Source organism: Bison bison, unplaced genomic scaffold (assembly GCF_000754665.1).
Source record: "Bison bison bison isolate TAMUID 2011002044 unplaced genomic scaffold, Bison_UMD1.0 scf7180017864259, whole genome shotgun sequence".
In the NCBI taxonomy this organism is placed as follows: Eukaryota; Metazoa; Chordata; class Mammalia; order Artiodactyla; family Bovidae; genus Bison; species Bison bison.
In genome coordinates, this window is record NW_011494831.1 from 3,308,796 (window position 1) to 3,322,864 (window position 14,069).

Here is a 14,069-nt window from a genome sequence, read left to right on the forward strand (position 1 = left end):
GTCATGTCCAACTCTGTGCGACACCATAGATGGCAGCCCACCAGGCTCCCCTGTCCCTGGGATTCTCCAGGCAAGAATACTGGAGTGGGTTGCCATTTCCTTCTCCAATGCACGAAAGTGAAAAGTGAAAGTGAAGTCGCTCAGTCCTGCCCAACTCTTAGCGACCCCATGGACTGGAGCCTACTAGGCTCCTCCGTCCATGGGATTTTCCAGGCAAGAGTACTGGAGTGGGGTGCCATTGCCTTCTCCGCTAGATCCCACATGCCACAGCAAAGAGTTCACATGTTGCACCTGAGGATCCCACACCTGCAACAAAGATCGAAGATCCTGAGTGCTGCAACTATGACCTGGCACAGCCAAAAAAAAAAAGACAGAACTGAGCTATTTTTTTCCTTTGGCTATGCCACTTGGCATGTGGATTGTAGTTCTGCAACCAGGGATTCACCCCCTCCATTGGAAGACAGAGTCATAACCACTGGACCAACAGGGAAGTCCACCAAAAATGGCAGAATTATTTAATAGCATTTTTTGTTAATGTTCAGCTTGGTTTCAGTCTTTCAGGATCTTGTAAAATATTCTTTGTATTTGAGAAGTAGCTTTCTATTAATTAAAGAGTGCCCACCTGAACACTGGTTCTCTACCATGTAAAAAGGACAGTTAATCACTTTCGCATCCTTTATCAATCTTTCTTATATGTTTGATTTCCCTTTGAACTGCCTTCTTCCTTTTTCATCTTCAAATCTGAGTCTCCTTTCTCTTACAAACCTCAGCTTTAATCTAACAGACTCTCCTGCAAGGTGTTCCTATTCTTTTTAATTGTCATACTTCATTACCCACTTCCTAACCAGAATCTCCCTCCTTGTAAATCCCTGCACCTGGGCCTTCTCTATTCTACCTGCACTCATAATATCAAGGAGCTCCTAATCTCACTCTTAAGTGTTCACCTGGAACTTTAGTTTAATACTCTCCTCATCACAGATCCCCATGTCCAATCTTACCTGTTGTCATAATCTTAAGATCAGTCATCAAATACCAGTGGCAGAGATCTCCACTGATGAGCTGTAATGACATGTGATTTAACAGCCTTCCTAAAACCGACTACCAGATTATTCCTTCCCAAAGCTTGATAGTAGCCACCAAAACTTTATCCCCCCAGGATTACAACTGTAGCATCTACTGGAGAAGGTGAGCCAAAAAGGTTGAAACTCCTGGTTTAACATCTACATCCCAATAGACTGGCATTCAAAGATTCCCTTGGAAGAAAGGTGACTTACTTATCCAGCCTTTTTTCTCACCACTGCTCTTTATTTTGGCTCAAATCTTTAACTTGGAATATTCCTCCTCCTATCCAGGTCCCTACCACTCAAGATCCAATTTTAAACCATACCATTTCTATAAAAGAGTATTTTTTTGTCCATTTTAACCTAAAGTGATCTTCCATCCTGAACTTTACCACTAGTCATCTACTATTATTTTGGCAGTGTAATTATGTCTTCAACGCTGATCTTGACTCATTTTTTTATTTCTAAATTCCTTTTAATTTTGTGCATGTCTTTTTACTATATGCATGAATGATTTTTCAAACTAGAAAATAGAGACTATGATTGTTAACACACCTCGCCCACAACAGGCACTGATGCATGACAGGTTCAAAAACCACATTAATTACAGTACTTTCTCTTTGTAGGAGTAGACTGCCATTGGGGAAGACTACTCTGAAGAAGCATTAGAAAAACCCAACCTTAAGCCAAGATCACATTCCACCCCTGGAGATTCTTTCAATCAACAAGCTCTTCTGATACACATACAAATAATGGATCCATTCGAATGCTCAATCTCATTGGCCCTTGGGATCAAGCAAGTGAAAACATCAGGAGAGAAAGGGTGAAGAGTGCGTGGGAAACAAAAAAAGGAGTACTTTCTCCTGTAAACAGTTCTCTCCTCTATTAACATTTCTTACTCAATTAGGCATCTTTTGCTGTCTAGGTCAATGGTCTCCAGAGAAATTACAGCAAGCTTCACAATGTACATAATATTAATATGTTATTTGTATATCATTTTAAATGAAATAATACACAGGTACTAGATAAAAATGTTTTAATAACAAGGGGGCACAATCAAGACACATGAGGCTAGCAGTATTGCTGGAAAGAGTTTAAACTAAGACAGATGAGAGGATTCTAAATTTACATGAAAATGCAAAGGGCCGAGAACAGTAAAGGCAATACTGAAGAAAACCAAAGACAGAGGACCTGTGCTACCAGTTTCAAGTCTTATCATGGAGCAAGAATTATTAAGATAATTGGTACTGGTCAAGGACAGACTAATGGACTAATAGAACAGAACATGATAAGAAATAGACCTACACATATACAGCCACCTGTTTGACAAAAGTGAAGCTGTAGTGCAACAAGGATAGGCTTTTCAACAAAAGAAGTTGGGTCAAATGGATATGGATATCTATGATAAGTAAAAAAAAAAAAATGACAACCCATAACATACGCTAAAAACACAGTTTCTTGTAGATTTGAACAGTAAATAAAAAAAATTTTTGGAGAAAAACAGAATAATCTTCACGACCTCAATAAAGACAAAGATTTCTTTCACAAGATACAAAAAATGCTAACAATTCAACAGAGGATAGTACTGAGAGTGAAAAAGTAAGTAATAGGTAGAACAAAGAAAAATAAGCAAGTGTTTGAAGAAGCATTTCACCAAGGAGGTTATCCAAATGGCCAGTGAGCATCAGAAAAGGTATTCAATATCATTATTCACAAGGGAAATGTAATTTAAAGCCACAGTGAGATACTATCATATACAAGGACTAGAATGAGCAGACAAGGCACTGTCACATGACTTGTGCACTTTCCTATATGTATGTTAATATCTCTAGGATAGCCAAGGCAACAAGAGAAAGGCTATGATTTTTAATATATTATACCTATTATTTCTTCCTGTTTCTCTAATCACCTGGGCCTGTTATCTACTAATGGAAAGCAAACAGTCATATCTTCAGGATCAACTTAGCTACTTCTTAGGTTCATGAATTCAAATGGTTATTAATTAATATCATTAGAAAAAAAGTTTAACTCTCTAATCATTGACTAGGGTACTTCCTGCCCTCTCAAGCTTTAACGACCCACAATTACATGTCAGTCTTTTTCTAATCTTTCAGGACTTTTCTTGTCCTTCCGGAAGTTCTAATTCACCATAGGAATGACAGCAAATACCTTTCAAGGTATATTTTCAGGATATATGCTGAAACTGGTAAGCACAGTTATAAATTTGCTTCCTGTGAAGATAAAATTTTTCTCTGATTCCACAGTAGTAGCATCCCTGTATAAGCAAAGGATCTTTCAGAGGATTTGTAAACTGTATTAATAATGCCGGAATTTTTTTGTAGATCTCAATGACAACAAACAAGTCACATCAGGAAAAGGCACAAAGCACATACATGATGAATTTATCACACAGAAAGGACAAAAAGAATTCAAGACAAGGGACTTTCCTGGTGGTGGTGAAGAATCCACCTTTCAATGTAGAAGACAGGCTTGATCCCTGGTCGGGGAACTAGGATCCCACATGCTATGGGGCAACTAAGCCCTCGTGCCACAACTAGAGAGAAGTCCATGCGCCACAACGATAGATCCCACATATGACAACTAAGACCTGGTGCAGCCACAAATAAATAAAAGGAACCCAAGACCTTGTATTTAAATCCTATCTACAAATCCAAACATCATCAAGACAGATAATTATTAGACTTAAGTCTCGCCACTGTTGTCCATACTTGACAAGTTACCTTCCCCCCACCCCAAAGAAAGACTCATTTTTTGTAAAAAACTGTAAACTGGCAGGATTAGAGGAAGTGTGTTTTTCATATATGTATGTACACTAAAATGTCATGCATCTTAAGTTTTAGCTTTTACTCTATACTCTTAACTAATAAACTTTGGAAATCTGTTTTAAAGAATTAAGTAGTCAAAATTTCTTTCTCTACTCTTCTTGCAAAATAGGCAATGTCATGTTCTCTAAAAAAATATTTCTTGAATAAGAAAAACTTGGTTTGGAGAAATCAGTGTGAGAAGCAGCATGACAGTGGTGAGAGGCATATTCTAGCAAAGCCACTCTTAGGGGAGAGTTTCCATAATAAACTATCTGCTCAGGTTTGAATCAGGTTTTTTGTTTTTTCAAAATTACTTAACTTTATATGATTTTTGAATAGAAGGAATATAACAGGTACATGCCAAAATAGACTAAGACAGTCATCAGTAGTAGTTGATCATAAACTACATGTCAGAGTAACTCTGCAATGAAATATGCGTACTGCTCTCTGAGTAATTTCTGACGGTCTCTTTCACATTCAGAAAGTAAGACCCTTCCTTAGTCCCAAAATGTCAGCTTCTTTCCTTACTATTACACAGAATGATCCAGAATCTTTCTACATGGTGATTCTATTCACCTAGTCTTGATTCTTGCATAACTACAGGTAGTATAAAATATTCTTGTGAGTCATGGCCAGACTGAAAAAGCCACAGTTATAATGGGCTTTATTAATTGTTACACATGGAGTGTCAACAAAATGATTGTTCAATCAGAACCCAGTCTAACCTTTAAGGCTAGGTATCATGTAAAAATCATTCTACTTAATTGAAAGCAAGTATTTCTTAGAAAAGATATATCAACCAACTCTGGCAAGATACACTGCCTGGTTGATATTTCAACATATGTATGTTGGAGATAAGGATGACGAGAGCCAAAGCAGAACAGCATCTCTACACATCCATGATTAGCTTTCAGCTACCTGTGGCTCAGTAACTCAGTTCTACATGCTAAGCTACTACAAAAGCAAATGTCTACCTACAACATGAAATAAAAGTAAAGAAGAAGAAATGGAAGTGAATCTAACTTTGGAAAAACCAATTTCACATAAAGCATGCTGCCCACATCTAAATTTCTCAAGAAATTAACTGACTGAAGGACAGCACGGAACAGGTGCTTTGAACACACTACTCTATTTTCAGAAAGCAGAAGAATACAAATAACTGACACATCTCTTTCAGTGTTACGTAAGATTGAAGCATTGACATAATAGGGCACAACAAAATCCCAGGGGCAATGGTGCTTTCTGTATCAAAAATAAAACTAGTAAAAAAAATTTGTATCTTTAGCAATACACAGTATCAAATGTAAGGAAATCAGACTACAAGAGGTTAAGCAACTGTCTACCAAACATAGCAGTATTTACTAGAAGGAAGTCACCTTGCCACCACTGACTATATTATTCCAAACAGAATTGGAACCCAATTCTATGCTCCTTCTGCATTACTGATCTTATCTTCGGAATCCAAAAAAGTACATGGAGCAACACTTGAGAAAGAAACTGGGAAACAGAAGAAAAAGAAACCACACGGGTTCTTCAGTGGACAGCAGGCAAATAATAGATACAGCCAAAGAACAGCCTACATTCTGTAGGCTGTGTGACTGACGACCCCTTACATTTTCTAGAGGATACAAAGAAAATTTCTACCTTTTAAACTTTTAATCTCGTTAAAGTACTATAAAATAAACATACAAATCGCTTCTCAAAATTCTCCAGCATTATCCATTTCATTCAGAATAATACACAGATCCTTAGCATTAACTTATAAGGTCCCACATGATCTGAACCTGCACCTATCACCTATCACTTTCTCCCTTACCTTTCTCCCTTACCTATATAAAGGTGAACAATTACATGAAAAAGTGTTCAACATCATTATTTTCCATGGAGATGAAACTGAAAATCACAAATTCAAAAAATGAACTGACAGTACCAGGAGTAGGCAAGGAAGATGAACAGTAAATCTCTCACACTGTTGGTGGGACTTTAACCTTGTAATACCATTTTGGAAAAATATGTGGCAATGGGTTGTTGTTCAGTCACTAAGTCGTGTCTGGCTCTTTGTGACCCCATGGACTTCAGTACGCCAGGCTTCCCTGTCCTTCACTATCTCCTTGAGTTTGCTCAAATTCATGTCCAGTGAGTTGGTGATTCTATCCATCCATCTCATCCTCTGCCACCCTCTTCTCCTTTTGCCTTCAATCTTTCCCAGCTTCAGGGTCTTTTCCAGTGAATCAGCTGTTTGCATCAGGTGGTCAAAAACTGGAGCTTCAGCTTCAACATCAGTCCTTCCAATGAATATTCAGAATTGATTTCCTTTAGGAACAATTGGTTTGATCTCCTTGCAATCCAAGGGATTCAAGAATCTTCTCCAGCTCCATATTTCAAAGCATCAATTCTCTGGTGCTCAGCCTTCTTTATGGTCCAACTCTCACAAGACTACTGGGAAAACCAGAGCTTTGACTATAAGAACCTTTGCCAGCCAAGTGACATCTTGGCTTTTTGATACACTGTCTAGGTTTCTTACAGCTTTCTTTCCAAGGATCAAGTGTTTTAATTTCATGGCTGCAATCATCATCCGCAGTGATTTTGGAGCCTAAGAAAATAAAACTTGTCACCGCTTCCACTTATTTGTCACGAAGTGATGGAGGCCATGATCCTAGTTTTTTGAATCTTGAGTTTTAAGCCAGTTTTTCCACTTTCCTCTTTCACCCTCATTGGCAATGGGTACTAAATCTAAACATACATATGTGTGATGATACAGCAATCCCACTCCTGGATATAAACGCCAAAGAAATTAGTGCTTGCATTCATCAAAAGACATGTACACGAATATGTATAGCACTTTTATTCATAATAGCCCCAAACTGGAACCAACCTAAATATCCACCAACATTAGACTAATAAACTATGATTAGAAACAGGCAATGGACTACTTCACGGCATTAAAAAAGAATATCTTTTTTTTGGTGGTCGGTTCTGAACTTGAGGTTTCAAATGGGAAGAAGTATAAGAGAAGACTTCTGGGTGCTGGAAATATTCTATACCTTAATCTAGATAGTTGTTACACAAATGCATACACAAGTGTAAATTCATATATTTTAAATGTGTACTTTAAAATATGTGTACTTCCCAGTAAAGTTATGTATAAAATATATATTAAAATATAAATACATATACTGTATACACACATAAAATGTCTATTAAGTTGTATGTAATAAATTGTAACAATACTCTGCTCTCACTCCTCTGGGAACTTTTTTTGGCCGCTTCAGGTCATCTTTTACTTTATTACTTTTATTGATTGAAAGAAAAGGGAAGGGAGTATTACACAGATAACTGATGCTGAAATAATTGCTTACCTTTAACAAAGGGCAGCTGGAAAGGTTGGGAAAGGAGAGTGGAAAATTAACCCCAAGAAGGAAATCCTTGTTTCTCAGATATTTCTCCTGGCTCTCCCCTTCCGGCTCTCCCCAGGAGCGCAGCTGATGGAGCCTGTAGGAGGCTTTCAGAGACAGGAAAAGAGCTAACCATCTGAAACAAACCACAGCAGACATGCTTATTCAGTGCTCCATGGAGGTTTGAGGGTAGTTCATAGCAGCGAGGAACCTTGTCTCTCATTAACTGTCTCTTCTGTCAATCTTGGGCATTTTAGACACAGTTCTTTCAAAGTCGGTTCATACTTTTGTTCTATAAATTCTACCTTTGGCATGAATTGGGTTTGCTACTATGAAAACGAAAATCCTCCGTAAAGCTCCTATTAGTGTTAAGGAATATTCAACTCTTATCGCAAAACCTTTATAAAAACATCCTCTTATAAAGGAGATAAGCCTCTCCTAATGAGGTCATTATTTTTTACACAAATATAATACAAAGCAGTAAATTAAGTAAAAGCCATTATTCCAAAGAATAAGAACAGAGAACTAAGTTTCCCAGAATACATAAGGCAGGTTACGCTACAATCCCTACTAAGTAAAGGAATCATCAGCCATCATTTGCCCTGAACAAACAAATAAAACAAATTTCTACCTAGAAATTAAGACTTGAAGACCTTCTGATAGCATTTGGGAGAAGAACCTAAACAGTTTTTATTTAAGGTATAGCATGAAGCATTGTACAATTATTAAATTTTCAAAAGAAAGTTATGACTTCCTTATAAAACTTTAATTCTTAATACAAAAAGAATGAGATGCTCTGTAAGATCATATAATACTAAATATTTAATTTCACAGTATTCAACATTTGCCCCTATTTATTCTCAACTGTTCTCTCATCAAACAATGAACAAACTTCTCACCTGGCTAAAAGTCCCTGAAGCATGAGGTTTGCCATTTCAGCTGGAGATACATCAATAAAGCGAAGGAAAGAGAAACAGCTTTCTTCATTAACACCTGGAATATCAAAGAACAAAGTGAAACCCAACAGAAAACCAAGAGACAACACTCAACTAAAGCCTGCTGAACTGCTGAATTTTGACTTAAGAATTTAAAACTATTCTAAAGGTTCCAATACAGCCACTTTGACAGAATACAGAGTGTCATATTTTTGTACCACAATCACAAGTAAGAGAGGCAGACGTATGAGATATGACATATATGAGCCAGAGTGGAGTTGGCTCATCAGTTACCTCTGGGGTTTCGGATCCTTGGCTAACTGCCTTCCTCTTTTTATTGTGCCAGGAAAAGGAAAAGAAAAGGAAAGCACAGAGGTGAAGAATTCTGAACTTCTGCCTCAATACTTTGGACAATGCTCAAAGTTGAGCAGGTTCCTTTCTTTAGACTAAGCAGCAGGGACCTAAAGAATCAAACTAATCAAAGAATCAAACTAAGACCCTGCACTGTCTCTATCATACCTTTATTCAAGGGTGTAAGACATTTTTATGAGACAGATATAAAATAAAGATGGAAGGTCAACTGAAACGGAAAGAAATTAAAAAAAAATTTTTTTATGCTTTCTGTTATAACCACAAAGCTTACTAGCGTCTACAGATGAAGACAACTAACTTATTTAAATCTTATCAAGACTATAAACAAAAGCCTAGCATTCAGGCAAAGCCACTATTAGTTACAACTCAGCAAAACAAAGAACATCCTGATAAATCCTTGGCATACTTTCCTTCTCAAAGACCAAAACACCTACCTTTTCTGTGAAAGAGAGACTGTTGGATATAGTCTGGTGCAAATGGAGAAAGAAGAACCCTTAACCACCTGTAAAGTAAGTAAAATAAAATAAATCCAAACCCAAATATAAATATCAGAAAGTTAACTAAACTGGAGGCTCCAAACTAAAAGAATCTTTGAAGGTTTAAAACTGTTTATACTTTTGAGAATTTTGTTGCCAGGCAAAAATGATACCATATAAAATACTAAATATTTACTAAAGGTAGTAGATGATAATACAAGTTCAAAGCGGTCTCATTTTATTTCACATTTCCAGAAACACAACTCCAGCACTGGAAGTTGCCATACACTATATTAAACAAAAACCACTACAACCCTGTTCTGTTAATCCCCTTGCCCATGTAAAGTATTAGCCTGGAGCTATCACAAAGAATTCTAAAATTAAACCCAAGAAATCTGTCTCAGTTTCAGTAATGTTAGTAATGTTGTTGATGATTATTTTGATAATATTGTTTATATAGTTTCTATACAGAAAGAGCTTTCTAAATCTATGGTTCTCAAGTGCAAGTGTATGCAAGACTCTTTTGGGAATTTGTTTAAAAAATTCAAAAGCAATTGTTAAATTTTCAAAATAAAATCATTATTTTCTAACTGATTCTGCATGCAGAGGTGAAGAATGGACCTACACACCTATTTTCTGAATGGAAGTGGTTTCCAGCATATTACCATTAACAACACTTCATTTTTTTAACCAAATCTATCATTGCTGATTCTGGGAAAAAGGTAAATTTGAAATCAAATCTGTTTTTCCACAAGTGCTATTACAAGTGTGAAATAAGCCACTACAAAGCAATTTCAATACTTAGAGATATTTGTTGATCTCTGTTGGTACAAGTACATGTTTGCACACATGTACATTCCTCATTCAGAAAGGGAACTGCAAGTAGTTAGGGCCTTTCAGGTCATCCAGTTAAACTCTTGATAGTACACAGACCCTATCACTAGATCCCTCAACAAACAGTTGTCCACCCACTGCTTAAATACCTCGCTGTTGTGGAACTCACTCTCAATTAAGTTTATCTACTAAGCCACAAAACCCCAAATTACAAAAGCACTCTTAGAGCAAATAGATATTAATATGTGCTCACCTGTCTCGTGAATGGTTGAAGACCCTGATCTGTCCATGACGGTAGATAAACTTTGAAATCTGGTATGGCTTTAGGGAAATATGAAATGGAGACCAAGTTTCTTGTCGTTCAAATAATTCTGGGTGATTACATACCTAAGAGAAAGGGAAATGATAAGACAATAGGGTGTCACGTGCAGACATCACTATGAAGCAACGGGGGAATCCTAAACCCTGCATATTTACCTTTATAAATATATATATTCCCATTCTCATTCTTTAACAGCCTTTGTTTATTTGGCATCAAGGCTAGCTAGAGCCTCTTCCCTGAAGTGGGTTAATAAAGACAACTCTAGGGCAGCTAACCTAAGCTCTTACCTTCCTAAACTGCATGACTAGATTCATGAGGCTGCTGGTGGTTGTCTGTGCTTGCTGGGTAGAGCCCATAGAAGACTGCAATAAATCTTCAATGGAAATTTTGTTCTTCAGTGCCTGATACAGCAGTTTCTGTCGGCTGGTTAGTTGGCAATACATTAGAATCTCAATCTAAAAATCAATAAGGACATTTATATTTTGAAAAACAGTTTGTAAGAAAGCTCAGTATTACCATAAATTTGGAAACTCATGCAAGGCAGATTATGGTTAGAAAGAGAACAGTATACATATCTTAAACTCAGTATCTCTATAAACTTGTGATATGGCTAATTCAAGAAACTCAGTATCTCTATAAACCTATGATGTGGCTAACTATCCAGAATATGAGCTTTTCTTGATCCTCTTCCCTTGTCACTCACTCTACATGCTGTCCATGGGCAACCTCTTCCATTTCTAATAGCACCACCTACCATCAATCACAGTAACTTGCAAAAATATATTTCCAAACACCCCTAAGCCCCATACTTCTAACTACCTACTAAAATAGTATTACTCAAACAGTCTGTAGCAATTGCATTTCTGATCTATGAGAAAAAAAATTTCTCTTTCACAATTTACTTGATTAACAGCATTGTCATTTACTAAGTTGCCCAAAAAGAAACTTCAAAGTCAAAAAGTCAGCTCTGATCTCTTCTCTTTCATACCCCGTGTTCTATCATTTTCTAAGTTCCTCAACTCAACCTGGAAATTTTTCTCTAACCACTCTGACATACCACAGAATCTCACCATATCTAACTTAGACTGCTATTACTATGGGAGCTTCCTGCCCCAATCTCTCCTGGTTCCAAGAAACCTTCCATGCAAGTCTTCTAAAGTACCCAAGTGCAGGAAAACCTTCAATGTAAGTTACTGCCTATGGTAAAATATTACAAATTCTCCTGTAGGCAGAGGCCTCCCATAGTCTGTACTGTCCCAATCTCATGATGTTCTCCTGTATTTCTTAGCAACAACAGTCTGAATAATGTTTGCCACACACGCTGCCTATTTGAGTATTGACTTACCTTTGTTCATTCTTGTTGTTTAGCACCCACTTCCCACCATATTTCCTGGTAAAAGCCAACTCATTATTCCAGATCTAGCTCACATGTCATCTCTGTTTTGATGCCTTCTCTAACCTTCACTAACAGAACTATCCCCTTTCTGTGTTCCCATTATACTTCACATAGATCATCACTGTATATCCTATGATACAGAACCAGCTATCTATATATTCATCTCCCTGGGAAGTCTGAATAGAATCTAGAAGCTGCATCTCTACATATCAGCTGCTTGCAGAGAGTAATAGTTCAACAACATATATATTATTTAATTCATAGATTAGAAACATTGCTGATGTTTAAGAAATTTATAATACACACAGTAGTTTACAACCACACATCTTCTGATCACCTCGCTAATAACCACTAAATAAGAGACATTATGATGCTGCTATTGTTTTTAAGCTGTTTCTGATATAAAAGCCTCAAAGATCTATTTTTCTTTAATGAAGTATTTTCTATCAGGTACATCTGTGTGATACTTCTATTTAGGCAAAATCAACCAGTTTCACAAAACAGCCATATAGTTTTTTTTAAAGGAATAAAACAACGGTACACTTCTTTCCCTCTCTTTGAAGGTGTATGTCACCACCACAATCCTGTAAGAGAGTTACTAAATTTCACAATGATCCAGCCTCTGGCAGTGACAGTGAGAACCACCTGACGTTATCAAGAACCTGGAAAGATGCCTTTTATATAGACAGGAGAACTATGAGAAACAGGTGTAATCTATGTGAGGCAGGAAAATACTCCAAAGGAGTAAGAACTGGGAGGAAAAAAAAAGACAAAAGGAGAATATTGGGAGGATTCACAAGCAATAACAGAAAATTACAGAGGTCGGGGAAAAATTCAAAAAAGATATTTATGAACCACAATTATAGACTTTATGAGAAAAAGTAATACAACTCAAAGCACAGTATACTTCTAAATCTACCTCTCAGTCTGCAGAAATACAGGAGACAGAGGAACATGTCAGAGAACACCACAATGATGCATTGAGCAAAATTCGATATGTGGAAAACTGTGGACAAACTACCCAGTTTCCCCAACAAAGAATTGCAAAAGGGAAAAAAGAAGGGTGGGCCTAAAAGATATCTAAGGGACATATCACCCAAACACTACATATGAACCTTGTTTGGATCCTGACCTCGAAAAGTGAAGACTTTAAAAGATAAAGAAAGAAAGAAGCATACACAAAGACAACTGGGGATATCTAAGAACTAACTGGGTATGTGATACTGCAATGAAGTAACTTCTTTTTTTTTTGTAGAGATGATAATGATATGTGATTATATATTTTAAAAAAACACCAAATCTTTTAGAGATACATATGAAAATATTTATAAATGAAACAAAAGACATTCAAGATCTGCTTCAGAATAATCTAAAGGGGTGAAGAATGGTCATGGGTTGATCATTTAGGCTATATGGAGGATTCATTATACTATTCTTTCTTTTATAATATTTCAAATTCTCTGTAATAAGTATAAAACAAAAAAGAAAAAACTATTACTTGCCTTGATTATGTGACTCATCTTAAGTCTATGCTGACCCTCCCAAGTTTAAAGGTTTTCTCTCAAACTAATTACGCTTCAACTGAACATTTACCAAGGAATTTTTTTTTTACCCTGGAATCTTAAGTTGGTGTTTATTAAGTCCTAAACTCACAAGATTGACTTTCCTTACCTTGTCAGACAATTCATTTTCCACATCCTTCTTGATTCTCCTCAGCATAAATGGCTTCAATATCATGTGTAAGCGAGAGAGTTGATCTGAAATGGCAGGAGACCCCCCAGACAAATAATACATTATATCAATTTAACACAAACAAAAGAAATATCATGATCATCTCTCACTGAACGCCTATGGCATAATGATTTATTTGCAAGACTGAAACAATCTTTCCCCAGGTAGGAAGCCAAGGATCTGAACTTTCCACAGCATCTTCCTACAGTAACTGGCAAATGCGTTTTGCTATCATTTACTCAGACCAATAAGGATGACTTTACTTTTATCAGAGTTCACCTTCAGAATGTTTCAAGAACATTTTATCAATAATAGGGTTCTCAAACAGGTCTAATGCAAGCTATATGGGACTCCTAGTGTTGCCCCAAAATCATTTTTCAAAGTGTGTCAGCATATTAACAACATGTAGAATAAGAAATTACTTAAGGACTTTTCTAATGGTAGATATCACTTCACATTGTGTAATAAATACTCCACAACTCTCTTAAAAGATACTAGTCAAGAGATCAAAAAAATTTATAATAAAAATTCAAAAATGTTCAAAGAAGAAATAAATCCTAATATGTAAAGAAAAAATACCAAAAATTATCCTTCTAATATTTTGTTTTTATTACAGGCAAAAAGTCTTACCCCATTTCACAAAGAATATAAAGTTTTTTAGGATCTATGTGGAAAATGAGGATTTTGTAAGCCAAAATGTGAACTTTGCTTGTTCTGCCTTG

General features: G+C 36.4%; 1 protein-coding gene across 3 annotated transcripts in view; it reads right to left on the reverse strand.

Moving 5' to 3' along the window:
- The window catches only part of INO80 (INO80 complex subunit), a 124,045-nt gene that overhangs the window by 51,970 nt on the left and 58,006 nt on the right, over positions 1-14,069 (reverse strand). For all 3 annotated transcript variants that reach the window (XM_010847979.1, XM_010847980.1, XM_010847978.1), the window contains 6 exons: positions 13,288-13,373; positions 10,508-10,675; positions 10,152-10,285; positions 9,023-9,090; positions 8,181-8,274; positions 7,246-7,417 (listed from right to left, as the gene is read on the reverse strand). In XM_010847979.1, coding sequence (XP_010846281.1) covers positions 7,246-7,417; positions 8,181-8,274; positions 9,023-9,090; positions 10,152-10,285; positions 10,508-10,675; positions 13,288-13,373 — 722 coding nt within the window. The remainder of the gene's footprint in view (positions 1-7,245; positions 7,418-8,180; positions 8,275-9,022; positions 9,091-10,151; positions 10,286-10,507; positions 10,676-13,287; positions 13,374-14,069) is intronic.